Here is a 27,326-nt window from a genome sequence, read left to right on the forward strand (position 1 = left end):
ACATGAGGAGGGTTAAGGAAGCTACTCCACAGTCAAGTTGTGAAGGCTTTTAAGTCATAAACTCTGCAATGTACAGAGCAAGAATTCAGGTCAGGGTCATTCCAATGCTTGTAACTGCTTTTGTTCATATTGTTTAGGAAATGCAAATACCTGCATCTCTGCCCCTCACAAGAAATTGTTCTGCAGACTTTATAGAAGTTTACTTTTCCTCTAGTGGAAATCGTGGAAGCATTTTACTCCTGTGCAGGGCTGAGTTATCAGAGGTGGGTGGCTGCTCCCTTGTTTCCAGAATTAAATGTCATGGACTCTTCCGGGGCAAAAATAGAATAAATGGGGCGAAATACAAAAACTACTTTAAAGACATTAATTACAAATAGCAAGATAAGAACGGGTGACTCTATTTTTTATTATGTTTATTACTAATAATTTCTCCAGTTGTGTCTGAAGCAATCCAGGCCAGCCACCTGTCAGTGTGATAGGTGGTTGTGCATGTAGCTGAAGACAGTGGGACGAGTGACAGAGCTGCAGGTAGGACACGGACGGATGAATGAGGGGCGCAAGTGTGAGAGCGGTGCCGCCGAGCAGCAGGAGCGGGCTGAGGGCCGGGAGCCCGGCACGGCCTCAGGAGCGGGGGCCGCGCCTCGGCCCCGCCGCGCTCTGCCCGCGGGCACCCGCCTCCCCGCCTTAAATACCCCCCGCGCGCCGCGCCGCCGTCACGTGACAGACACAGCCCTCTGCTATTGGACGGCGCAGCCCCCTTCCCCCCGCCTCCCGTGCGCGCCCGCCCCCTCGGGCCACGTGAGGGTCGAGTCACGCGATTTCCGGGAACCCGTCAGGAAGGGACATAAACAAACAAACCCGGGGCCGCATGGAGGGGCCGGGCCGGGCCGCGCGGGGCTGCGGCCCCCGCTGAGCGCCGTGAGTCAGGGGCTCGGGGGGACCGCGGGGCTCGGGGGGGCTGCGCGGCACCGAGGGCGCCGGGGGTCGGGGGGCTCGGGTGGTCCGGCGGGAGGAGGCGGTGCCGCTGGGCAGGGGGCTGCAGGGAGGGAGGGAGAGCGGCACGGAGGTGTCTGCCCGGCTGCCGGGGACAGCGGGACGGGGATGGTGCCAGCGGCCCCTCCGCTCCGCTCGCCCGCCCGCCCGCCGGGGGGGTGTGGCTGCCGAGGCCGCGGGAGAGCAGCAGCGGTGCGCGGGGGGTGTCCGGTCCCGGAGCGGGGCTCTGGGGCCCGGGGCCGGGCTGGGGGCGGTGGGAGGGGGCTGCAGGGACAGAGCGCGGGCTCCGCGGGGAGTTGTCGGCGTTGTCCCCTCCAGCCTCCGCCCGGCAGGAGCGGCCCGTGCCTTTACAAGGAAAGCGACTCTCGCAGCGAGCGCCGGGGAGAGGAAAGCGCCGTCCTGCCGAGGGAGCCCGGCCGCTCTGGGCGTGAGGGCGGAGGGGCTGCCCGGGAAGGGAGGGAAGGGTTCGGCAGCTCCTGCACTCCTGCCTCTCGGGCTCGTAGTCGCCTCCTCCGTTTGCGACCTGTTAGAATGCCCAGGACGGCCGGGGGTGACCCGTGCCCGTGCGGGGTCTCTGTGCCCAGCTGTGCTGGTGCCCGACGGGCGGCTCCGCTGCGGAGCAGAGCTGGCGGAGAGGGGTCACCGCTCTGCGAGTGCGGGGCAGGACAGGACGGGACCGTCCCCGCTCCGGCGCGGCGTTTATGTAATGCCAGAGCGGCGGGCCGGCTGTTCGCTGCGAGCCGCGGCCCCGGGACGGGGCTTCTCCCGGGCAGCGCGAGTGCGCTCCCGCTGCCCGCAGCCCTGGCGGGGGTCGCTGCCCAGGGGCCGCCCCCGCGGGACGCGGCTCCCTGGGCGGTGTGTCGGGCGCGGCGGGGCCGGGGGCGGCCGGGCGGGTGCCCGGAGCGGCGGGCGCGGCCCGGGGGTCGCGGGGCCGCGGCCGGGGCGGCGGGAGGGGATTTGTTTACATGTCGCCTCACCCTAGCTTGAAAGGGCCGCTGGGCGGGTGAGCGACGGGCGCCGCGGCCAATGGGAGCACGCGCGGTGGGGCAGACAGCCAATGAGCGGGCGCGGAGGGCGGGGCGGCGGCGGCCGGGGTAGGCTGCGCTGGGCGGCGGGGCGGCCATGTTGGCCGGAGGTGTGTTAGTGGGTCAGGGCCGGGCCGGGGGACGCGGCGGGGCCGAGGCCACCGCGCGTGGCCGTGGCCGCAGGGGCCGCCCGCCGTGCCCGTCCCTCCGCAGCGCTTTGCCTCAGGGAGGCTGTCCCACCTGGGCGTCGGCACCGGCCCGGGGCGGTGCCCGCGCTCAGGGGGTCCCGTTCCCCGCGCTCAGGGGAGGACAGGGCGCGTTCCCGTCTCCCGCTCCCCGCCCGTCCCCGCAGGTTTGGGTTATGAAACATCCGCGGGTTCCCCGCGCCGCCTCAGGAGCCGCCCGCGGCTCTCAGCGTGTCCCCACACGGGTGTCGGACTCCTCTCCGTGTGTGCTCCAAGCTCACGCCGGTTCCTAGCCGGGAACACTTTTAATTAAAGCCCCTTGTGCCAGCGAGGACTCAAATCTTTATTATTTACCTTTATTATTAGCCTTTGTCCCCAGGGTCCCCGCCCTGGGCGTCGTTCCCCAACCGCGGCATCGCTGCCGTGCCCTCCCTCGCCCGGCAGCCCCTCAGCCCACGGCATTTCTGTGCCGGTGTCCGGGATAATTCCCCGTCACTCTCGGTGTAAAACACTCGGGGTTTGTTCCGGCTTCCCCGTGCAACAGGCTGGAGCTGGGAGCAGCCAGCGCTGCCAGCCGAAATGTGCGATTCTCACTTAAAGCGATCGTGATCTTTCTGTCGCTGCCACTCCAGGGGTAACTTGTTGAAATCATGCTCCATGTAACAGGCAGAACAGAATCAGATACTCGTATTGTCTTTTAAACACTTCTAAATGTTTTAAAGGTTGTGTTTAAAAGGCCTCTAAGGTCACTTCCGAGCATCCTTGTGGGGAATGTTAGTTATTAAATGTGTTTTCATAATAAAAATTACAGAGAGGCAGATGCAGGTGCTTTAGAAATGTTGTTGATTTCTGTTGTTGGCTGCTTAAATGAGAAGTCAGAATTTCTATGGAAAATAAATCACAGAATCCCTGAATGGTTTATGTTGGAAGGGACTTTAAGGATTATTTAATTTCAACCCCTTGCCATGGGCAGGGACACCTTCCACTGCCCCAGGCTGCTCCCAGCCCCATCCAGCCTGGCCTTGGGCACTGCCAGGGATCCAGGGACAGCCACAGGTTCCCTGGGTCTGATCCTTCTGCAAGAAACCCTTCCTGCTAAAAGAATCTCGGTGAGATTCCATTTAAAATGTGTTCAAAAGGGTAGCTCAGAGACCTCAGACATGTCCACAGCCAATAGTTCACCTGAGCCAAGAAGGAATTACTCTGAATTCATGGGAGTATTCCCTGATAAGAGCAATCCACAGCAGAGGCATCAGGCTCCCTGAGCATCCTCCCCAGGTGTTTTTTAAATAATGAGAGAGGCAAACAGCCTGGGAAGGACAGAGATTGAAGTCAGCATTAGCAGGAATTAATTGGGAAGAAACAGAAGCTTTTGTCCCACTAATAGACTGATGGGATAAATAAGAGAACCCACGGGTTTACATTCCCATGGCCTGTGTGTCCGTGCTCTGTGATTTGGGAAGTTCAGATGAATGTTTTAATATCAAACGTTGCATGAGAAGTGCTCAAGAGTTGGCATTGGCATGAAAGTTAAACCAAAAGTTTTGTTTAAACTGTAAATTTAAAGTTTAGACCTTGCTATAAAAATCTCCCTGATTTTTTTTTAAATCCTTCTGGTTTTAAACTCTTAAGCTACGGATTTTTTTATTTTTTGGACAATTTTGACTGATGCATTTTTCGAATTTTCTGCTGGCTTTGAAGTATCTGGTACAGATGCCCCATTTCTAACAAGAGTATAGCAATCACAATTTCACAGTACGAAGAGTAGACCAGACTGTACCGTTCCCTTCATCATAAGACTTGCGTTGATTTTTGTTTTTCCTGGAAACTACAGAATTATTTTTTCTCTTACTCTGAAAGACTCTGTCAGAAAAAGATATAGGAATAGCCATCCTGTCAGGATGTAGAATATTGCTGGAGATTGGAACCTGAATTGTTTAATTTTGCTTTTGTTTTTTGCCTTTGCTTTCACCCCACTCTGATTCAGGGGAAAACTACTAAAAATTAAAAATTTTATAAATTTTATTTTATATAAACATTTAAATTTTTTTAACTTTATAAATCTAAAAAAATTTTAAATGTTAGTTTTACTACTAATTCTCATGTGCAAACAACTCTCCTTGTTCTGCAGTGTTATTTTAATAAGGCTTATGGTATGAATATTTTAAATTTAATATTTTTTAATTAAATCTGTTAAAATAGTTAGAATAAGTTTAACATGCTGCACATCCCACTCTTAGCACTAAAATAAGAATAAAAATCTCAGTCTTTGTTCCAGAACATACAGAAATGTTTTCTAGCAGGAATATATTAATCTGGGCATAGTTGTTACAAAATCTGTGGATGCAGAATGTTTGTTAGTATAAAAGTAATCACTTTGTTTTGCTTCTCCTCTTGCACGATGGTCAATCCCAGTGCAGGCTGGGATATAAACACGGGCTGGGGATGCACAGCTGGAGCAGCCCTGGAGGAGGATCTGGGGGTGCTGTGGCCAAGAGCTGGAGCTGCCCTGGCCCCCAGAGCCCCCCGTGCCCTGGGCTGGTCCCCATGGGCAGCAGGAGGGGCTGGGATTGTGCCCCCTCAGGTGAGACCCCAGCCAGGACCTGGAGCTGCTGCAGAGATCCAGAGAGGCCCCAGGGATCAGAGGGATGGAGCTGGCAGAGCTGGGGTTGTTCACCTGCACAGGGGAAGCTTTGGGGTGACACAACTGTGGGCTTGCAGTGCCTGAAGGGAACCCACAGGACAGATGGAGAGAGACAATTTACAGGTGACAGGACAAGGGGGAGCGGTTTCACAATGACAGAGCAGAGTTAGATGGGGTATTGGGAAGAAATCCTGCCCTGTGAGGGTGGGCACACTCTGGCACAGGGTGCCCAGAGCAGCTGTGCCTGCCCTGGATCCCTGAGAGTGTGCCAGGCCAGGTTGGATGGCGCTTAGAGCCACCTGCGACAGTGGGACGTGTCCCTGCCCATGACAGGAGTGGAACCAGAGGATCTTTATCTTCCAGCCCAAACCATTCTGCGACTCGGATTCCGTCATTTTCTGGGATCTGCTGTTGGCTGACACAGCTGGGGCACCCCCAGAGCTGGGAACTGGCGTTGGCATGGGGGGTCCATGAGCTCTGTGCTGTGCTGGGGGCTCATGGGCTCTGCTGCCTGGGGTGGTGTTGTGTGTGTGATTGCAGACCAGAGCTTCTCCTGAGAGCTGTCACTTCCAGGTCTTGAATTCTATCTGCTGTGGGCGAGTAGGGTTGGAAAAATACCACTGGAGGGGGAAGGGATGGTCAGTGCAGGAACAGGAACAGAGACAGTGAAGTAACAGTTTCCCTCTCCTGAAGGGAAGAGGCTTAGAAGAAGTGAAACAGTCTGAGTATCTTTAGTTCTTTTAAGTGGCAGTGCTCCGTCGGACTCAGGGTCTGGGGTTTTAAGCAGGTGTTGTTTTCTCTCCAGGACAAAAAAGCAAAGAGCATAATGCCTTAGATGCTTGTGCTGGCATTTTAATAGAAATCCTGCACCAACAAGGGGGACTTGGCTGCTTTTGTGAGTCCAGGAATGAGACTGTGGTGGGTGGAAATACAAGACGACATTTTAAAAGCGTGTCTTTGCTCACTGCTATGAATTAATAGTAATAATAATACTAATAAACTTCAGGTCTTTGTGCTGGGGGAGAAAAGTAAAATAATTTTTTAAAGTCTGGATAATAATTGAAGAATCATGTAGAAAGAAAAAAAGGGACATTATTCAGAAACAAAAGTAAGGAACAGAAGCATTGATTGAGGTTGGAGAAGTCCTCCAAATCCATTGAATCCAGCCTGGGTGTGATTCCCACCTTTGCACCCACACCAGAGCGTGGAGTGCCATTTCCAGATGTTCCCTGGACACTCCAGGGATGGACCCCAGGCACTCTGCACGTTCTCAGCTTGAGGACTGCCCTGAGCAGAGGGTGTTCTGTAACAGAAAACAAGTTGGCACAAATTGTGGAAGGAGAAAAATGTTTTTAAGAGACGTGCAGGAGAACTTCTTGCATCTCCAGCTCCAGTATTCCATAAAATATCCAGATACCACAAACAATGCAAGGTACCTAATGGTTCTCTCCAAGCACATGGTGTAGTTTTTGTGCTTCCTCTGAAATTCAGAGTTGGCCATGAATGTTTCAGCCTGAGCTTTTAGGTTTAGTACTGGCAGGCTCTTGTGAGCTATTTTTTTATACCTGCATCAAAACTGTGCCTTTGACAAGCTGTGCTGTGTGATGCAGTCACCATCGTGAAAGTGTAATTGTTCCTGTAATGCACTTACAGCAGGCATTTAGCTGCTGGGATAATGAGCACTGTGCAGCCAGCAAAACAGCCCAGCCATGCTCCATGTGCCTTCCCAGTGTTCAGAATACACAGCTGAACTGGGCCAGAAATAGCAGCTTTCCCTACAGCCATGGTACAAATGATTCATGCAGGTGGCTGAGGAAGACTTGCAGAGGTGCTAAGCTAAAAGCTGAATTTTGGGGTTTTCTCTTTGAAGGGTTTCTTTGGAGGTATTGTGCTGTGGCAGGAGGATGTTTTAGTGGCCCAAGAGGCAGCCCATGCACAGGAGCTGCACTGTGTCCCCTAAATGCTGTGTTTGGAGTTTAGCTCCTGCTGCAGCCTGGGTTACACCAGTAATCCCAGGTAATGCACCTGCTGCTTCCCTGTGGGAAATTCAGTCTTCCTGGGCATCCTGGAACCACTGCTCCTCTTCAGAAAGTAAATATTAAATACAGGAGTTCGTTTTTAATTAGGATTTGTCATTAATTAGATGCTAACTCTACAGAACAGGCTTTGGGTCCTTGTTGATGAGTGATGGGATTTTAACCAATGTACATGTGCATGCCTCCATCAGCAGCCCAGGTTCTTAAATGTTAGAGGGACACAGCTGTTCCTGAGATCACAGACTCATGGAATGGTTTGGGCTGGATGGGACATTAAAGATTATTTCATTTTAACCCCTGCCATGGGCAGGGACACCTTCCACTGTCCCAGCTTGCTCCAAGCCCATCCAGCCCAGCCTGGAACACTTTCATGGATGGGGCAGCCACAGCATCTCTGGGCACCTGTGCCAGAGCCTGCCCACCCTCACAGGGAGGAATTCCTTCCCAATATCCCATCTGACCCTGCTCTGTCAGTTTGAAGCCATTCCCCTTGTCCTGTCACCCCATCCCTTGTAGAGTCCCTGACCATGTGTGTCACAGGGTCCCCTCAGGTCCTGCCCTTCCTCAGCCCCAGTGAAGGCAGGAGCAGAGCTGGGCACTGATGTGACTCCAGAGCTGCAGGCACAGAACCAGCTCTGGGCCTGGCTCTTTAATCACCTTAATCTGATTTCCCTGCAGGCTGTTTGTTGCCAGAGGAGCAGGCACCCTGCCCGATGCTCGGGCTCTGTGTTCCACCTGTCTCTGCATTTGGGGAGGGCTGATGGAAGGCATTAATGGAAATTGTCCTCAAGTAGAAATTCCTGCTATATTTATCTTCAGTAATTCTTCGTGCTGCTGTAGTTGAGCTCTGCCACAGCTCTTTTAGTTCATTCGGAGCTGCATTCATTATAGAAAACACAACAGCTGGACTATTCTTTTCTAACTCAGTCTTGGGCTGAAAGTGCCAATAATGATAAATTGTGTAAGAATGGGACTTTAACTGCAGTCTACAAATGACTTTCCTTCACAGCAAGTTCTGATTTGACACCTGTGCTCCCATATGTGTCATTGCCTTGTGCCATACATCTTTATTTACCAGTTTGTGAAGATCACTGGTAGGTAGGTGTAAGCAGCAGGAGGCTTTTAATGGTGACCTTGATCTTTCTGGGAAATTTGGAAAGCAGTTGGAGGCAGGGCTGCTTTTTGGGAGCGTGAAGGATATCTGGATTGTGCAGCTCCCTGAGGCAATGTCTTTCTTTTCATGGCCTCACTGTGTTTTCCTCCTCCACAGAGCTGCTGAGAAAAATCCTACATTGTGGAATAGTTGACTAGATGCTACTGGGATTCAAGTCACATTTAAATATTAATATTATAAAGTATCAGGAATAAAATATAAAGAGGATTAATTGGGTTAGCTGATGCACTGCTTTGACCTGAGAGGACATGCACTGGCATTCTCAAATAGTGCAAGAAGTTTATCACTCCAGTCTTGGAGATGGTAAAAGTATTCTGAGCCTTGAATGTTTGCTCTGAGGATTTGGAAGTGATCCAGAGTCTGGCACCTGGAAGTGTTGGTGGTTGATTCTGAAATCAGTGTCAGTAGAGATGAAGTTTCACCCCTTTGCTGGCTGTGTGTGGAACAGCTGAGGCCTGTGTTCTGACAAAAAACACAACAAAGAATAAGCAGTGAAGAAGCAGCAAATGTTTCCTTTCTTTGCCCTTTGTATCATGGAGAGCTCTGGCAGTGTCCTTGTGAATGCAGGAGGTGGTTTGGAGGTGATGTCAAAGCATTCATCTCATGTGCTGATGAAAAAGGCATCCATGTGCATGGAAAGAAAGTGTTCAGGTATTTAGAATCATAACCTTGCCTCTCTTTCTCTGTCTGAGAACATCCCTGTGTTTGTTTTAAAGAGCAGACCCCTTCTCCCAGCCCAGTGAAGTGACTCAGTCATTGCTGCCACATCCCCACCTGGGAAGGACCATCCTGCTGTGGGTGAAGGGAGACAGGCTTGCTGAGGCACAAACTTCACTTTAAATGTCACTTTTAAATAAGTAAAGGGTTCCCTGGAGGTTTTGGAGCAGAAAGGAGCTTTTCTCCCAAGGAACCACATTCACCACAGAGCCCTGTGAGGAATGGCTGCTCTGGCAGGGGCAGTGAGGGTTCAGCTGAGAACTCCTGTGACACTGGACCTGGAACTGTTGTTCTTTATATTCCAGCTGCTCTTTGCAAAGCAGGCTGTTTGATAAGTGAAGACTTCTTTGCATAGTGTCTGTTTTTACCACAGTCTGATAGTCCATATGCTAAAGAGGCCAAAGTGGCTGAGATACCATCTGAAAGTGGGAATAGTCACGGGGATGCTGTCATGTGCTGCTGGGGGAGGGTTCTGAGCTGTGGGAGAACACTTCCAGTTTACTATTTGTTTTTAAAACAAGAGAATAAACACAGCCTGAGCAGATTGCACCCAAGTCTGACTTAGGAGCAATGCTCTGTGAGGATTTTCCTTACTCTGTTCAAAATGCTGAGTTAAGCTCAGAAGAGTCATTAGACAAACATCTGAAGTAGAGCAGGTCTGTAGAAACTCCTAAACTGGTAAAACTACCAGTAAATAAATTGGTCCAATCACAACCTATGCCTTACTTGAATTAACAGAGAAGATATTTTATTAGACAGCTGTGGATTTGGCAGTTTTTAATTTGCTCCCTTGGGGAAATCTTTTCTTCCACTCCTGCTGGATGATTCCTGTGATCCTCTACCACTAGATGTTGCTGTGTGAGTGATTGATGTAATCTTATCTGATGCTGGATGGATTCATCCCTGAAGAAAAGGAGGAGATACCACTGGAAACAGCATTTCTGCCTGTTTGAAATTTGCATTTTGAGACTTTTGCCTGAGACATTTTTAGAGTTTATTGGCCCTGTTACATTAGTCATAAAGGTTGTTTCTCTCTTGGATACCCAGCAGTGTGCTGATTATTGTTCCAAATTTGGCAGGGTTTTCTCTTCAGGTGTGTCTGTAGAGCTGCTGGTCTCAGCAGAGAGGAAAAAAGGCAACAAAATGTAACTTGGCCAAAAATGGTTTTGCAGCAACTCTGTTCTGTAGCATCTGTGGCTTCTCATTCAATGAAAGATGGCAGGGGAAGAAATTTTCTATACATTCCAGCATGAGAAAAAATCAACTTTCAGGGGAAATTCTTGCCTTTGACTGTTTTTTAAGCTTTCACCTTGTTGGTGAAGGATTACTCACCTCCTTGGGGGTTTGCTGTGTTTATTCTGCACAGAAGTCGACAAATAGAAAAGCTCCATCAGGGTGAACTGAAGTTATCCTAAAGAAAAATTTCATTGCATGGATGGTGTAAACTCCCTGAGACTGAAGTAAAGCTGGAAAGGAATCTACAAGTGAATAAAACAAGAAGTTTGGAATTGGATTTGGGGAATCTGGGCTTGGAAATGCCTCAGGTAAGTCTGCTAGGATTTTATTTGCGTCTGTAAATAATTTTGCCTTTGTTTAAGAACAAATCTGACCAGTACAAGGAGGGAAGATGTGTAGGAGATTAAAGGATGTGTATTTTGCGGGGTCCCTGTAGTGTCTGTGGTGGAAGCTGTGGTGCTGCTCTGGGTGCTGTGTTTGTTCAAGCTCCAGCCACGTTGTCTGTGGGTGAGGGAGGATGCCTGGAGAGCAGAACAGCCTTTTATTACTGCAGTGATTCACCCTGAGCACACTCAGTGACTTTCAGCAGCAGTGTCTCTGCCTTCCCAGCCCTCAGGGGGAGAGCGTCTAGGAGAGAAATGGAGGGCTGGAATTAAATGTAGCAGAAGGCCTTGCTGCCCATTCCCTGCATGCCCAGTCATCCTGCATAATGCTTTTTTTGCCAAATTTCACTTTGTTCTTGAGAGAGAGGTAACAATCTAGATTTGGTTGTCGTAAATTTTGCTTTCCTTACAATTTTATATGGAAGTTTTGTGAGTTCTAATGGCTCTAAACACAGTCCACACTGCTTTAGTACAAAATTATTTGTATTAGAGGGACTCCCAGATCTTGCCAGGACTGGCCTTCAGCTTCCACAAACGCCAACATATCCCAAAACTTGGCTAACATAAGACTTTCAAAGCAGCAGGGAAGAATGAGGGAGCAGTGAATGCTCTTGCAGCTCTGTGTGGATGGAAATGTGTCCTTTGATTGCTCCTGCATGTTGTCATTTGCTCCTGAAGCATTCTCTGGCTCTGGGGAATGATGTGCTTATCTGTGGTGCTAAAATCCTTCTGAGACTAGGAGGAATGGTGATTCTGTTTGTGGAAGGTGAAAACGTGCCTTTTCATATCATGTTTGAAATGTCTGTCCACTGTGTTGTAGCCCAGTGTGAGTGGAATGGACCCTCCTTTTGGGGATGCCTTTCGGAGCCACCTGTTTTCAGAGCAGACCCTGATGAGCACGGATCTCCTGGCGAGCAGCTCGGATCCAGACTTCATGTATGAACTGGTAGGTCAGCTCTGAGTGCCCCCAGTTTCATCTCCTCACCAGTTCCTGTAGGAATAAAGGGCTGTTGCTTCAAGAATGCTGGAAAATTATTCATTATTGCTGGCTGCTGATTAGGGAAGAGCTGGACTGCTTGTCCAGCTAGTGTGATGGTTCCTCAGCAGGCACTTCTTCAGACAGGCTCAAATCCACCTTCACTAGTGCTCCTGCAGCCCTGTCCAGCCTGGCCTTGGGCACTGCCAGGGATCCAGGGGCAGCCCCAGCTTCTCTGGGCACCTGTGCCAGGGCATCACCACCCTCACAAGGAAGAATATCCCCCTGCTATGTTCTGCTTCACCCAAGCTGTGAATGCAGGGGCAAGGGAAATAAAAGTTGACTCACAAGCTGCTTGTATGAGCATTTCCTTTTTCATTTTATCCCTGCATCAAAGGAGAAATGTTACTTATGGTCATTAATTGGTTGTGTTAGAGTGAGGTTTTCCAGGAACTGGTGAACTCAAGTGTATTGTGTTAAGCACACAGCAAAGATTGACCTAGGTTATAGAGATGCCTGTGATGTCTTTCATATTTTAAATACATGGATATTGGTACTGGTTTAGTTCCTGGTGAGCAGATGGATTTGTAATAGCAGGAAAATAGTGTGTTATAGGAAAAGCAGTGTCTTTAGAAAGATCTGTTGCTGAAGCACAGGAGCTGAACTTCATTCTGACCTTTAGAAGAAGATTTTAGTTGAAGGTTGAGGTCTCTTACTATGTCAGCCCTCTCTCATACTCATGGACTTGAGCTCTCCTTACCAGGTTAAGGAGGGGAAAGAGATGATGGATACTTTTTTTGTATTAACTTTTAACTTACTTTATTGTGCACAGGACAGAGAAATGGACTATCAGCAAAGCTCCAGGGACAACTTGCTTTTCATGGAGGACTGCAAAGACCTTGAGAACTTGGAGTCTTTTACGGACATCCTGGACAAAGAAGCTGCTTTCACCTCCAAGTGGGAGCAGTGGGATACCTACTGTGAAGACCTAACTAAGTACACTAAATTAACCAGCTGTGACATCTGGGGAACAAAAGAGGTGGATTACCTGGGCCTCGATGACTTCTCAAGCCCGTACCAGGATGAAGAGGTGATAAGCAAAACACCCACACTGGCTCAGCTGAACAGCGAGGACTCCCAGCCTGTCTCAGATTCACTCTATTACCCTGATTTGCTCTTTAGTGTGAAACAAAACCCTTTAAATCCTTTGTTACCTGGCAAAAAGATGGCGAGCAGAGCAGCGGCACCGGTCTGCTCCTCCAAGAACGTTCAGGCCGAGGCCGCTCTGTCGGACTGTGCCCAGAAGGCCAGCAAGGCTGGCAGCCAGCCTGCTTCCAGCACACAGATCATGGCCAAGACCAGCGTGTACAGCAGTGAAAAGGTGAACATTCACGTTGAATGTAAAGACTATGTTAAAAAAGCAAAAGTAAAGATCAACCCCTTGCCGCAGAGCAGGCCGGTGCTGAGCCAGGCGCACGCTGACGCGGCCAAGGAAAACACCTGCTACTGTGGGGCTGTGGCAAAGAGACAGGACAGGAAAGGACTTGAGTCCCCCCATGCTCACAGCACAACTCCTGGTTTGCCTTTTAAAGAGACTCAAGAGCTGCTCCTCAGCCCCCCCCAGGAGAGCCCGGGGCTGGCTGTGGGGGAGAGCAGCCTCTCCGCCAGCGCCTCCGTGTCCGACTCCTCGCAGAAGAAAGAAGAGCACAATTATTCTCTTTTTGTAACAGACACTTTGGGTGAACAGTCAGCCAAAGCTGAGCCCGAGGAGGAGGAGGAGGATGAGGATGATATTGAAGATGAGGACCACGATGAAGGGTTTGGGAGTGAGCACGAGCTGTCTGAGAATGACGATGAGGAGGAGGATTACGAGGACGATAAGGACGATGACATCAGTGACACATTCTCAGAACCAGGTACCAGGGGGTTGCTGGGTTTGTCCTCTGAGTGGGAAAGAAAGCTTTTGAACTCCTGGTAGTTACACATGAGCAGCACTGATCTTAGGTTGTGAACTCTCCTCCCACATTTTCTAAGTGCTTTGCAAAATGCAATTTATTCAAAGTATGCAAAGTCTCTGTTGCCCTATTTAATGAAAAACTGCACAAACTGTGGTTGTGCAACAAAAATAAAGATAGTGAATACAGGAAGCCCAGCTGTAGCCTGAGGTTAGAGCAGCTGCCTGCAAGTGTGGCCTTCTTTCTTGTTGTAGCTCTCTGGTAGGATGTGCAGAACTTTCTAGCACTTCTCATAGCAGTGAATTTACCCAGAGTTGGATCTGTCAGGAGGAAATCACAGCCTGAGTGAAATGATTTCATAATTATCTAAGTCCTACTTTCAGGTACAGTTTTTCCACAGAATCCATGGAATGACTGAAATTAATAGAATCATTTCTGGGTGGTTTCAGCAGCAACACTTAGGGGCTTCAGAAGATACTGAATTCCTCTCTCCTGCCTTTAAAAATGGAGTTCTAAGAGCAGGAATAAGACTTAACCTTCACCTAGAATGCAGCAAAACAGTAATATTGTATAAAAATAAAATCTGCACAGGATTGTAATCAAGTATTAATTTAATTTCATAAAGTATTACAATATTCACATCTTATAAATGCCCTGTAGTAGAGAATAAGAATTAAAGTATTCAGACATTTGGCAATATGTAACTTCAGGGGGATAAAGCAGCTGAAATTTTTCCTTGTTGAGAGCAGCAGCTTCCCTAAAGCTTGTCAGTGTTTGTCATAATGAACTCTCAGATGAAATTATTTTCTAATTAGATTTCCTGCGTTGGCATTAAACTCGTTAAGCATTCTGCCCTTTATGCTACTTTCACATGCACACAACACATTTTTATTAACATTTTGAAGCCTCTTCCTCCCTTCTGGAGTGAACTTCCTCTGCTTTCTGGGGCCCTGAGCAGCTGTTCCAGCTCTGCAGCCCATGGGGGATGTGTTGCACTGGCAGCCTGAGATCCCTGAAAAAGAGAGGTTGTGTTAAATGCTGTGGGTGGAATTAATTAATTAATGATTTTACTGACCAGCAATCCACATTCTGCAGCAGGAGCTGAGGATCTGGGCTTATCCAAGCTTGCCAAACCTTTCCATGAATGAAGCCTAAAACCATTCACCTCAAATGTGGTGATATTAAAAAATTTGTCATGTATTTTAGAAAATAACATCTCCAGGTATTCTAATCATGCCACTGTTATATTTTGTGTTGCTTTTTTACCTCTAAAGGTAAATACTATGGGTAAAGGATCTAAAAATAGGCACAGCACAGGAAAATTAAACCTTCCACAGGTCTGAAAGCAAAATCAGTTAGTATTTTGAGTGAGGCTGTAATTTACTGAAAGGACAAAAATCTGCTAGTTATTGCTGACCCTCTAATGTTTTTTTATACATAATTTACTTTTGGTTATTCTTCTTCTAGAGTGAATGAAATGCTTTCTTCAAATGTTATCTGAGAAAATATTTAGATATAGTGAAGGAAAAATAGCTAAAAATGTGACTGGCTCTCAGGCAAGTTTGGACAACAGTGTTTTTATTATTACCATGACACAGATTTAGCAAATTTGGTCTCCTGCAAAGGTAGTTTATTATGGGAATTACCAGCCCAGACCTTTTCTAGCATTTGGTTTTGCTATTACTGAGTATATTTTTCTTATCTCATTTCATAGAAAGATTTTTCAATGACTGTTAGTCAGGAGATTGCAGAAATGGGAAATGCAGCGATTTATTCATTTGTCGGTAGCACTGGAGAAGAAATGAGCGCAAAGTGCTCATGGAGACGCAGAGATTGTTTCCAGAAGCTGCATGGGGTCAGTGTGAGCCCCTGGAGTGAGCTGGGGAGCACTGGCAGTGATTTGCCAGAAGCCTCAGTGGTGCAGGGCTGCAGAGCAGCAGCTCCTGCCTTTGTTCACGTGGCTATTTTTGGGTTTCACCTGGTCAGAGTCACGTGCACCCTGCGCTCTGTTCTGCTTCATTTAACCCTGGTGAATTTAAACCCAAAACCACAGGCAGGGATGTGAAGACAGACTTGTAGGAAGGGGTGAAGGGCTTCAGAGTTGAGTACAAGAACCCTTTGAGATTTCTTAGAAGCCTGCCCTGCTGTGTGATCTTTGCTAAGAGGAGGAATAAATACAGAGCAGAGCAGCTGAACAAGTTTGTGTGTTAGCTTAGGACACTGCTCTGGGTTCTTTTATGTCACTTTATAATGGCAGCAGGTCAGTGTGGGCCTTGCAAGGCAGGATGTATTAAGTCAATGTAATTGAAGTTTCTAACTTAATTACAGTTTGAATAAGCAAACAGGAAGTCCTGATTTTAACCTTGTTGTACATTTGTATGCTTCATCTCTTACAGAGATTTGTTTTCATTGGTTGGATTAATTCTGTGTTATCATGAAGATGGGCTCCATTTATATATTTCTGTATAATGAGTTCCATAGCTGTTTTATAAGGTGGAAACTCAGTGGGCTTTTTGAGTGTGTTTTGATATTTAAGTCAACCAGCATTTGAGTAAAATGGAACTACAGTTACAAATATTTATGGTATTTGAAACTGTATTTCATGTAAATTTTCAGTAACTTTGGCTATACAGCACAAATGTTTTATAAAGCATGTTTCATGGTTTGATGTGCCTTTAAAATCCTGCCTTTCCAACAAACCAGAGAACCCAAGTAAATGAGTTGATGAAATTATAAGAAACAGAACTTCAGGATGGATTTCATCCTTCTGCATACCTGACTTCTGTTCATGCTTTGGGTTATGATGTGAGAGACAGACCAAAGCAAGAAAGTTTGTTTTTCCTCTTTCAACTGGTTTTTCAAGTGCAAACAGACTAATTGAATGGACTGTTTTAAAAGGAAGAAAGTGTTCTTTGTGCTGCTGGAAGATGAAGCAGAGCTGAAGCATATGGGGTCAAGGCTTGCTAAGCCTGCAGTCCATGCATGGGTGGCTTTTCCTTCAGCTCCATCACGGAATGTGATGTTTAGAAATGTTCCTTTTTGAGTAAATGTAAACTAATATTTAGCGTTTTAGCACAAAAGGTCATGCAGTGGTTTGAGAGTTTTTTTAACCTTAGTATAGATTATCTTTATTTTCTAAAGCATATCTGGGGTTTGAAAACCTGTGGTTTGGGTTTACGTAGTTATGGTAAAATATTTCTGTGATGGGGGCAGTGGCATTACAATTTCCATGTCCTCCATGAGCAATTCATGATATCAAGTGCATCATAATTCACCTCTAAAACATTGTACAGCTTTACTGAGGGTCATTTCTTCTCATCCCACTAAAGAGGAGGAGGAGGTTAAACAGTGGGTCCAGATCCTTTCAGCTTAGATTATCTGTCCTGATAACAGAGCCCCTTTCTCCAGCCTGGGAGGGATCATTTATTCCCTGCAGGTCTCTGGACTCAGGAGCAGCAGGAGTTGGACTCAATCCTCTGGGCCTCATCCAACTCAGATTGTTCTATAATTGAATAATTTTTTCTTTATTGTCTTTTGCTAATCCATCTTTATTTAATCTGCTTCTCTTCCATGCCTTTTGTCAAATGTGGAGGTGAGTTAGGATTGTGTTCCTGCCAATTCATGGGGAAAATTGTCAGGATGGGTGAACATGGTCCAACATCTGCTGTCTGTACTTGGCACTGCTGGAATTGTGGGGAACTACAGCTTAGGGGGTCAGAGAACATAAAGGGACTTTAAATACATAAATAATTTTGGTTTTTTCAACTAATGAAGGCCCATCAGTGGCTCGGTGTCTGTCCTGGATTTAAGGCCAGTACCCAAGAGCAGTCAGTGCTGGAAACCAAGTGTTAGATAATGCAAAACAGAGCTGGCTGTGGTTTTGCTCTCAACTTGAATCCTCAGTCTGCTGCTAAAGGGCTACAAACAATTCTGTCAGCAGTATGTAAACAACCCCCTGCATCCTTTTAGGGTATGAAAACGATTCTGTGGAGGATTTGAAAGAAATGACTGCGATCTCCTCTCGGAAGAGAGGCAAGCGGAGATACTTCTGGGAGTACAGCGAGCAGCTGACACCGTCCCAGCAGGAGAGGATGCTGAGGCCCTCGGAGTGGGACAGGGACACCCTGCCCAGCAACATGTACCAGAAAAATGGGCTCCACCATGGTAAGAAATCCTCATTCTGGTCACAAATCACTGTATTCCCCTTGTGACACCGTCAGCAGCCAAATTCCCCTCCCTGTGAGTGCTGGGAAGTTTTGGCCATGAAAGCTCAAGCACTGTAAATCTGTTACTCTGCAGTGCCCAGGGAAGGCACAGGGAGCACACAGTAGGGACTTTCAGTGTGGTTTCTTCCAGAGGAGTGTGGATGAATTGAGAATTGTGACTTGCAAGGGCTCTCAGTGGAAACCCCGAGAGTTCAAAGCTTTCTCAGTGTGATACTGTAAATATTGGATGGGGACTTGACTGATGTTTGCTGCTCGTGGCTGTTGCTGTCAGTGCTGCCTGTGTTAGCAGGAGGCTGCGAGGGCTCTGGGCTGCCAAGTTCAGGGACTGGTATGAGCTGAGGACAAGCACTAAGGCACAGCTGTCTCTCTCCTTGTTTTCCCCCTGTGAATGCAGCACAGTGAAGCAGTTACTCCTCTGGGAATAAACTATTTCCTTAAGATACCCTCTGAGAAACTTAAACCAGTTGCTCTAATAACTGATTTATTCCCAGTGAGCAATTACTGCACCACAAACATGATTAACATCACCCAAAACAAACCACTCTTAGGGGTATTTTTGTTTTCTTCTCACAGGACCTCTTTTAGGCTGCTCCATTTGATTTTGGCTTTGAAGGAGCAATTTAAACCAACTTCCCTGGTTGTAAGGTTAATGTTCCCTTAGAGTTGAAAATTACTGCCTTTAACATGGCAATTGGCCTTCTCTTAAATCATACAATTTTTTTGCTGTTACCTGTAGATTTATTCAGGGAAGAAAACATTTTTTTCTTTGAATGTCCTTAGTTTTTCAAAGCTTCTTTATCCTGTAGTGAAATAGCAGTACCTAAAGTCCCTATCACTGCTCTTTCTCATGATGGAGCTCTGAGCAGCCTGGTCTAGTGGAAGATGTCCTTGCCTGTGGCAAGGGGGAGAAAAAGATGAATTTAAGGTCCCTTCCAACCCAAACCATTCTGTGATTCCATTATTTTATATTTGTTATCCAACACCAAATAACCAAAAGTGCTCTAAGGACTCAAACCCACAGACACTTGGCCACTTGACCTTTAAGTCAAGTGCAAAACCAGGCCTTAAATAGCTTCAAATACATAAAATAAAAAGGGTTAACTGTTATTTATGTGGATGATTTCATCTCAGCATTGCTGAAGATTTTTTCAGCACCAGGCCTCAGCACTCTTTCTTAGTACAGGGCTTTGGCAATAAGATTATTTAGGAGTTGAATCCACTGGAGTGTGCAGAAGGATATTTTGGCTGCATATGAGTTAACAAGTTTACAGCTGCAGCAAAACAACAGGGTTTGAACTTGTGACATACATTTTTCAGCAGGGTTGTGTGTATGCTCTCTGTCACATCCAGTGGCCTTGCCAGCAGTATTTGCTCTTATCTGATCTGGATAGAATATGAATGGTACAAAGCTCTTTGTGTGGAAATGCTTTTTCTATTGTGAGAGGCCATGGGGATCACCTGATTCCGGCCCATTCTTCTGCAGTGAACAAAGGAACTTAAACTGCACCCAAAAAATTCCTATTTTAGAGTGTTTTCTCACAGGTTTGTGTATGTATTATGTCACTTCCCTACCCATTTTTCTTCATCTTTAAAACAGGAAAATATGCAGCAAAGAAGTCACGGAGGACTGATGTAGAAGACCTGACTCCCAACCCCAGAAAACTCCTCCAGATTGGTAATGAGCTGAGGAAGCTGAACAAGGTGATCAGTGACCTGACACCCGTCAGTGAACTGCCCTTAACTGCCAGACCCAGGTCAAGGAAAGAAAAGAACAAGCTGGCTTCCAGGTATGCATTGGGTGAAGCTGCAGGGATGAGAAAATTTGGATTGCTACAAGTGAGTGATAAAGATCTAAATAATTTTTGCCTAAAGAAATTCTGCTTCATGTGGCAGCTCCTGCAATGAGAGTTGCATTTTATCAAATGGGAGTTACCAGTTTATCAAATGGGAATTTCCAGTTTATCAAATGGGAGTTGTAGTTTATCGTATGGGAATTTCCAGTTTATCAAAAAGCAGAGCAGCTGGCACCTTGGGAGCTGTGGTTTGTCTGTCCCCTAGATAAGGACATGTTTCCACTGGAATTGGTTTCCATAGCTGTGGGGCAAACAGCTGGGACAGTGGCAAATTGAACAAGTGTCAGATGTGAGCAGATGCAGGTAGCAGAGTGTTTTCAGAGCAGCTGAGTGAGGATGGATGAGTTTGTGCATCACAGCTCTGGGAGGGTTGGTTGATGAGTTCATGTGGCTCTTACTACTCTGGCATTTCTGGTAGTGCTCTAATTCTTCCCCTCTTCTTGCCATAGGGCTTGTAGACTAAAAAAGAAAGCCCAGTATGAAGCCAATAAAGTGAAACTCTGGGGTCTCAACACGGAATATGGTAAATAGAACTCTTCACATCTTCATTTTCCTTTTGTTTGGGCAAGTCTGTGTTTTGCACCATGATGTAAACTGGCTCATAGAGAAAAGAGTTGGTACAAACCCAGCTCATTGAATGAAATGAACTTGGGTTACCTGCAATGTTGAGCTACTTTGCAGGTGTGAATTATGTAGATGTATGCATGTTCTGTAAATATTTTTGAAAATATTGGTAATATTTGATGTAAACTATTACATTTAATTTTACAGTAAGTGTGATGTGACACCTTTGACACAGCTGTGTGTGGGTAACTGTGAATCCCTTCCAGAGGAATGTGCTGTAAAGCTAATCCTTTTTTTTTTCTTTGCAGATAATTTACTCTTTGTCATCAACTCCATCAAACAAGAAATAGTTAATCGGGTGCAGGTACCTAAAGATGACAGAGGAATCAACATGGAACAAAAGTTGAACATACTTATTAAAGACACTCTTGGTAAGCATTGAGCTTTGTGTATTTACCTGGGCATGGAGATAGAGAATCATCAATGTCCTGAGGAGGCCCAAAGCTCATCCCATTCCACCAGAGACACCTTCCACTGTCCCAGGTGGCTCCAAGCCCCGATGTCCAACCTGGCCTTGGGCACTTCCAGGGATCCAGGGGCAGCCACAGCTGCTCTGGACACCTGTGCCAGGGCCTGCCCACCCTCACAGGGAGCAGTTCCTTCCCAATATCCCATCTAACCCTGCTCTCTGGCAGTGTGAAGCCATTCCCTGTGTCCTGTCCCTCCATCCCTTGTAAAGATTCTCTCTCCATCTTGTCTTACTCAGGCACTGTGAGGCCACAGTGAGGTCATTCCAAAGCGTTTCCTCTCCAGGCTGAACAACTCCAATTCTCCCAGCTCTCTGATCATCCTGGTGCCTCCTCTGGGCTTGCTATATTTGATTACAAACAATTTCTGATCTGGAGGAACAAATTAACCCTTTCCTGGTTCCATTTGTCCCAACCAAAGTGTCCCCTGGCTTTGGTCACCTGTAATGATGCCTTGTGAATGCTGAGCTAGAGAAGAGGCTGGACAGAGTTCCAGAATAAAGCAGGGATTTATGGAAAGGATCTCCTCCATGGATGCACCTTGGGCAGCACCAGAGCCCAGCCAGGGCTGCACCCAAGATGAACCAAAATGGCCCCAAAATGCACGGCCGGGCACGGGCTCTGTCCCTGGGATCAGCTCTGCTCCATTTGCACCTGGCAGTTCATTGTCCCATTCCAGCTTTAGCCCAGGCAGTCCCACCCTGCTTGTTTTTCTCTCTCCAGCCCACGGGGTTTGTGCTCCTGGGCTGAGATTTGGGTCATTTGTCCTTGGTGCCCAGCTGGAGCAGGAATTGTTTTGTCTCCCTGCTTCATGCACAGAGCTCACCATCCCTTACTATGAAGTTCAGAACTGCACACTAAAGCAGCACAGAATGTGAAAAATAGAAAAGCCAAACCCTGAGGCATCAGCAGGAATGTGCCATGAGCAGTGAGCTGAGAGCAGCTTCTCTTCCCTCCCTTTCAGGACTCCCTGTAGCTGGCCAGACGTCGGAGTTTGTGAACCAGGTGCTGGAGAAGACGGCGGAGGGAGACCCCACGGGCGGCCTGGTGGGGCTCAGGATACCCATGGCCAAGGTGTAGGGCAGGACTGAGCTGCTCCTGGGGCAGGTTCTGCCTGTGCTGCCGAGTTCCTCGCTGTAAATGGCATTCTGGTCTGCATGTCAGCTTAGCATTCTGTAAACACTCACCTGTAGGTTCCATTGGTTTCAAGTAACAGTGTAGGAAAACAAATCACGGCGTGGTAGAAAATGCTGCAGAGCATTTTTGGACCATAAACCAGATAGTTTCAAAGCTGCTTCAAGCTCAAGGGCAGAAATGAGAGTTCTCTTTCAAATGATCTAGGACCAGAATATATCACTTTTGTTTTAGAAGCAAAAACATGGATTTGCTAGAGAAAAAAATATTTTAGCATTTGCCAGACATTGTGACAGGTTTATGGTCCAAGTGAAGTAAGAGAAAGCATTTTTTTGGTGAAGCTGTCAATGTAGGGAGTTTTTTGTTCTTTTTATTTTATTTTTAAATAATTGGATTTTCTTTCCTTGTTCTTAAAAAAACCAGTAAGCTTTCTTTGCAACCATTAACTTGTACATAGCACACACAGCATTAGAGCTAGTGTGCCATATAAGATTTTAATTTTCTGAGCTTAATAGAGTATTTAAATGTCCGTGCAAGCAAGAGAAAACAAAAGTATATTCTTTGTGCCTTGTATTTTGTGGGGAGAGCTATCAGTATAAGCTGGTAAAGTTTTGTATGAAGAAAACCCTGAGGGGCAAAACCGAGCTGTATAGATGGTGAGATTTTAGGTTTTAATGTATTTGTTCCAGCTCTTAAAAATTTTTGAATGTATATAGGAATATGTTGAAAATGTAGATATATGCCACAGAGTCTATGTATTGTATAAAAGATGGCTCTAGAAAACTCAATTTCGGTACTTTGGCCGGAAGAAAACAAATACTTGCACATTAATGCGATTGTTTATTTTTGTACCAAAGACAAATGCAACTGATATGGCGAACTGCCAGTCTAAGTAAAGTTTTGCACAGCTTATATGATACTGTACTGAATGTAAAAACAAAAGAAAAAAAGAAAAAAAATTAAAGGTCAGGGTTAGGGATCTTACTGAACTGTGAATTTTTTTGTTTGGGTCCAATTATCTACAGAAGGAGCATTCATACATAACAATATTATTTTGCTGTTCTTGTAGTTCGCTTCCATGGTAGATAAGTTGGTGGCCGTCTTGGAGTCTTTAAATCTTTTTTCTCTGCACTTACTGTAGGAGATTTTAATATATTTGGATTTTAGTAAGCTATTGGTAAAATAGTTTTCGACTTTGAGAATTTAAAAAAAGAAGTATTTAGCTTGTTGTAGTATACTTCCACCAAACAACCAAAATAAAATTATTTTTATTGTAACGTGTATATATGTAAAGAGGAAAAAAAAGAGCTACAAATATCTAATTCCTTAGTTGCCACTTTTCCAGTTGATGTATTATTATGCATGTGATGTTTCCAAGGATCAACACAGGCTTCAAACAAAACAAAAAAAAATTTATAGACTTTTATATTTTTGTACAGGTATTTCGAAACTAGCTTCTTCAGACTTATATGTGACTTATTCTTGTTAATTCAGTAGTTTCTATGATTGAAGAATATTAACACAAAGTTCTTATTTGCTCTTCTGCTAATAAGAGTTGGCTTTGTAGTCAGTGTTAACGTACAGATAAAAGCTTTAGCCTTTGATGAGAAAGTCCTTTATCTCAAGGCAAGATCATTCTCTGGTTTCATGGACCCCCCCTTCTTTTCCTCCCTGTTCTTTCTCTCCCTATTTAAAGATGACAAAACACTGTTTACTGAAAATAGAAATACCAAATATTTTCAAATGTAGCTGCTGAAAAAAAAAATGCAAAAGTCCATGAAGGCTTTCTCCCCACTCCCTTTGGGGAATTTCTCCACTTCGTTTCTAGTTTGTCTGAGTTTGTTTGTACTGTGATTCCTTTTTGTTTATAAGTAGATTATTTTTGTATCCAAGCTTGTACTATAAGAGAAAAAAGCCTGAATTGGTAACAGTGGCCGGTGAAAGTGGTGGCCCTGCCACGCTCACAGCTTCCTTTGTACCTAAATATTTTAGAAGACTCAGAAGGGAGGAGGAGGCCAAAATACCACTACTGAGCTGTACAGAAAGTCTTTCCTACAAGAGACTGAACAAATACCCAGGGCAATTTAGGCAAAAGTTTGTAAATCCACTTAAGGCTTGCAAAATCTGAGTGGAATGTGGGTGTTTTCCTTTGAGGCGTTTGTGGTGGTGTTGTTGTTGTTGTTCAGGTGAGGTGAGAGTTGGCTGCTGCTTCCCACGGTGGGTCTGGTGTATTCCTCTTGTTCTTGTGGAGCTGCCCAGGGCCCCCCAAACCCCAATAGAGAATGTGTCCTGTGAGGTGCAGGCTGTGCCTGAGCAGGGCTGAGCACGGAGCTTGTCCCTGTGCTCCAGCCAAACCCTGCAGGCCAGGCAGCATCTCAGCATGGAGAGAGAGCAGTTTGAAATCAGGTAAAAACTTCTGGGACAAATTCAACTGACAAGGTATTTAAAAGCCCCCCCTTTTCTTACTGCCTGGGAATCCTGGGCAACACACAACTTTATAGCTTTTTATTTTTGTCTGAAAACCAGACTATGATTTTGGTCTCGCATTTCAAAGTAGACTTTGAATCTTTAGTGAGTTCCATACCCTCGCATTTCAGTGTTTCCTATGTATTATTTTAAGTTAAAGCTTTGAAATAGTTGAGCTTTTTAATGTTGACACTTTATTTTGTAACTATTTATATGTATGTATATCTTAGAAAAGCACTTTGTTTAAAAAAAAAAAGAGGAAAAAGAAAAAAAAAAGAAACTGCGTTTTATATGATTCCTGCCACTTGCTGCTAACTCTGGGCTGGTCAGAATGCTGCAGCGATACTTGAGATAAATAAAACCTGGCAGTAAAATGTAGAGTAAAGATAAGACCTTTTGCTGGTTTAACTTTATCATAAAGGTGACATAGGCAAGCTGTGCAGCTTTACATTTTAACCAGGGGACTCTGTGGCATTTAAACCGTCTAGAAATGGTTGTACTTTAATGCCAGTAACAATCTGCTTCCTCTAGTGTCATTAAAATATATACATTTAGTGTATACTTATCACAAACAAAAATCTTATAGGGTATAAAAACCAACAAATGTACATGTTCTGTTTTTTGGCAATTGTGGCATGCGTTTTGGGGTGATCTTTAGAGAAGACCATTTTCTAAAGATTTTCAGTGTTCATACATAGTATGTGGATCTTAACAAAGTCCTGGGGGTTTTGGTTTTTTTTTTGTTTGTTTTTGAGTGTAGGCATTGTGAATATTCACTTTTAATCCTATATCCAAAAACAATGATCTATTTTTTGATTTAATACAACCAGAAAGCTCTTCCTTTTTCTGATACACTGGATTCTCTAGGATTTGTTTCCATATTAAAAGCATGCTGTCATAACTGCTCTTGTCGAGATCTCGTCAGTCTGAACGTAGGTGCCACACTTGGAATCGATGGGCTGCTTGTTCTGCTGTACCATGTATGACCCTCGTCCTTCCCCTCCCTTCATGACAGATGATGATGTGGCTTTATATTGTGCCTTACTTGTACATCTAGAACTAAGTGTTTTTCATTCCCTCTGAACTCGTCCAAGCTTCTGAGGTGGAATCAGAGCTGATGTAGGCGTGCTGGAGCGAGTGCGGACAGGGCTGATTTCAGTTTCTCTCAGTAGTCCTTTTGTATTTCTATGGAAGACCAGTTTTTGAATGGCCTTGCAAAACGTGGGGGTGCTCCTGAAGGGTGTTTTTAAACCCAAAACCCCTTTTGCTAACGCTTCCTTTTATGGTTTATTGAACACATTTACTGATATTTGGTGAGTACTTTTTGTTTTTTGGGATGAGAGAGACTTACTACTAAAGCTATGTTTACGGGCTGGATTTTCTTATCATACCAGTTGAAATCATTGTGATTTAATAAAGTTGTATTGCTGTAAAGCTGATGTGAGAGTCAAGCTCAGCTGTGTTCAGTTCCTAATTTATAGATTGACTTTTTTCCATACTAAAAGGGCCAGGGAAAAGTTGGGGTTTTTAAAAAAAAGCAAACAAACAAAAAACCAACCTAAAACGGATGAAAGGTCTTTTAACTAACCTAAAAGCAAACAGACACATTGGAAATGTAGAAGTGTCAGTTTAAAATTTATTTTTAAAAGACACCCCCCAATATTTATCTAATATTTGCCTTCATTAATGAAACAACTTATTCACAGCTATAATGACTGGATGTGCTTTTCCATAAATCATTTAAACATAGCTTTTTTTTTTTTTTCTTTAAAGAAGCTCTAAAAGGTTTTATCAGGAGAATTTCCAAGGGTTGTATCCAAGCTGCCTCCAGCAGAAATAGCAAATGCAGTTCTGCTCCTCAAACGTGCTTGCTCGTCTTCCTGAAATTCTGCTGAGGCACAACCCAGTTCTGGACCGTGAATGTCAGGATCTGTATTTGGCCTTGAGACCCGAGTTTCAAGAGTGCATCTAAGCATGATTTGATTTTCTTTTGAAGTTGGAGGCTTCAGTTGGAATCACCTAGTGGAGTGTGCTGCTAGATGTGGTCTTGGCTTGTTGACACAGCCTTGCACACAGCTGAGGTTTATTTTGTTTACCCCAGGGATCGTGTGAAGTACATTTCAAACAGTTGCTGCCTCAGTGACTGATCCTTCTTGTAACTGTATTAAGGGCATTAGTCTGTTGAGAAAACACCACTCTTGAATACCTCCCAATGTAAATTGGGATTCTTCAATGTCATTAATCAAAGATGGCACTTTCAGGCTGTATCTTCTTTGCAGCAAACAAAAATCTCTGTCTTTCTACAACTTGCATTTCACAATATGCCATGTTTTCCCTCCAGTGCTTCAAGAAGGTGTCTTTGCACTCTGAATATAATCCTCAGCCTCTTAGACATCCATGAACTTCCATGGGAGCAAATACTGACTGAATTTATTGTCTTTCTGACAAGCTGTGGAACTAAAAGTGGAACCAGAGCTCTTTTAAGCCACACTTGCATTTTTTTGTTTCCCCCATTAAAAAAAAACCACCAAAATTCCAAACTTTTTAGATCATTGTTCAGAGTTTTTCTAGAGTTTAAAATAATTTTTAGTTGGATATATTTAAAGCCAAATTTGCGTGACTTAACTTCTGGATTGACTTTTCTGGTGTTGGAAAAAGCACATCCCACCCTATCAAAATCTTCTGATTAGGAAACAAAACCTAGTACAAAAACTTAATTTTAATCTCTCTTATAATGATGGCTATTCATACATTCTGATTGGAATCACCTATCTTACCAGAGTATTATATATCCAAGGAAAACTTCTTGCTCAGTATTTGTGGTTGGGTGAACTCTTAAGGCTGATGGCACATGCAGATGCAAAAAAAAAAAAAAAAAAAAAAAGGCATTTTAAATAAAACATAAAACATGGCATCCTGTTCTGCCTATGCTTGGGGTCATGATTGCAATGCTGTCCTTGATATTCTATAATCAACTTCCAACTGGAGCTCAGAAAAACTTACTGAAAGTCTTGTCTCTGTTAGAAAATAAATTTACCTTGTTCAAAGCATGATCTGTTAAGAGTTGCAATGTTAAATGTTGGTTAATAGTTGTGCAGTTTTATTTTTTTGAAAAGAGGCACAATTAAACTATTGACTTTGTTTACTCTGTCACCCTTGATCCCTAGCACTTCTATTCAGATACAAATTCATCAATGTATGCAACATCCTTTGTAATTTAAAATAAAAATTG

General features: G+C 45.2%; 1 protein-coding gene across 1 annotated transcript; it reads left to right on the top strand.

Annotated features, from left to right (window-relative positions):
• The first annotated feature begins 826 nt into the window (after positions 1-826).
• CREBRF (CREB3 regulatory factor) lies at positions 827-27,326 on the top strand. Its single transcript, XM_058034881.1, has 9 exons — positions 827-918; positions 10,141-10,318; positions 11,214-11,339; positions 12,202-13,285; positions 17,294-17,488; positions 19,148-19,337; positions 19,853-19,926; positions 20,276-20,398; positions 21,459-27,326. The coding sequence occupies exons 2-9, from the start codon at positions 10,310-10,312 to the stop codon at positions 21,572-21,574; spliced, it is 1,917 nt and encodes a 638-aa protein (XP_057890864.1). The 5' UTR covers positions 827-918; positions 10,141-10,309; the 3' UTR covers positions 21,575-27,326.

The sequence above is a fragment of the Melospiza georgiana genome, chromosome 15 (assembly GCF_028018845.1).
Source record: "Melospiza georgiana isolate bMelGeo1 chromosome 15, bMelGeo1.pri, whole genome shotgun sequence".
Taxonomy (NCBI): Eukaryota; Metazoa; Chordata; class Aves; order Passeriformes; family Passerellidae; genus Melospiza; species Melospiza georgiana.

Bases quoted from the DNA above. Each gene is read 5' to 3' on its own strand.
- CREBRF (XM_058034881.1), top strand. The intron at 11,340-12,201 runs GTAGGTCAGCTC...TATTGTGCACAG, and splicing joins CAGACTTCATGTATGAACTG to GACAGAGAAATGGACTATCA. The intron at 13,286-17,293 runs GTACCAGGGGGT...GCATCCTTTTAG, and splicing joins TGACACATTCTCAGAACCAG to GGTATGAAAACGATTCTGTG.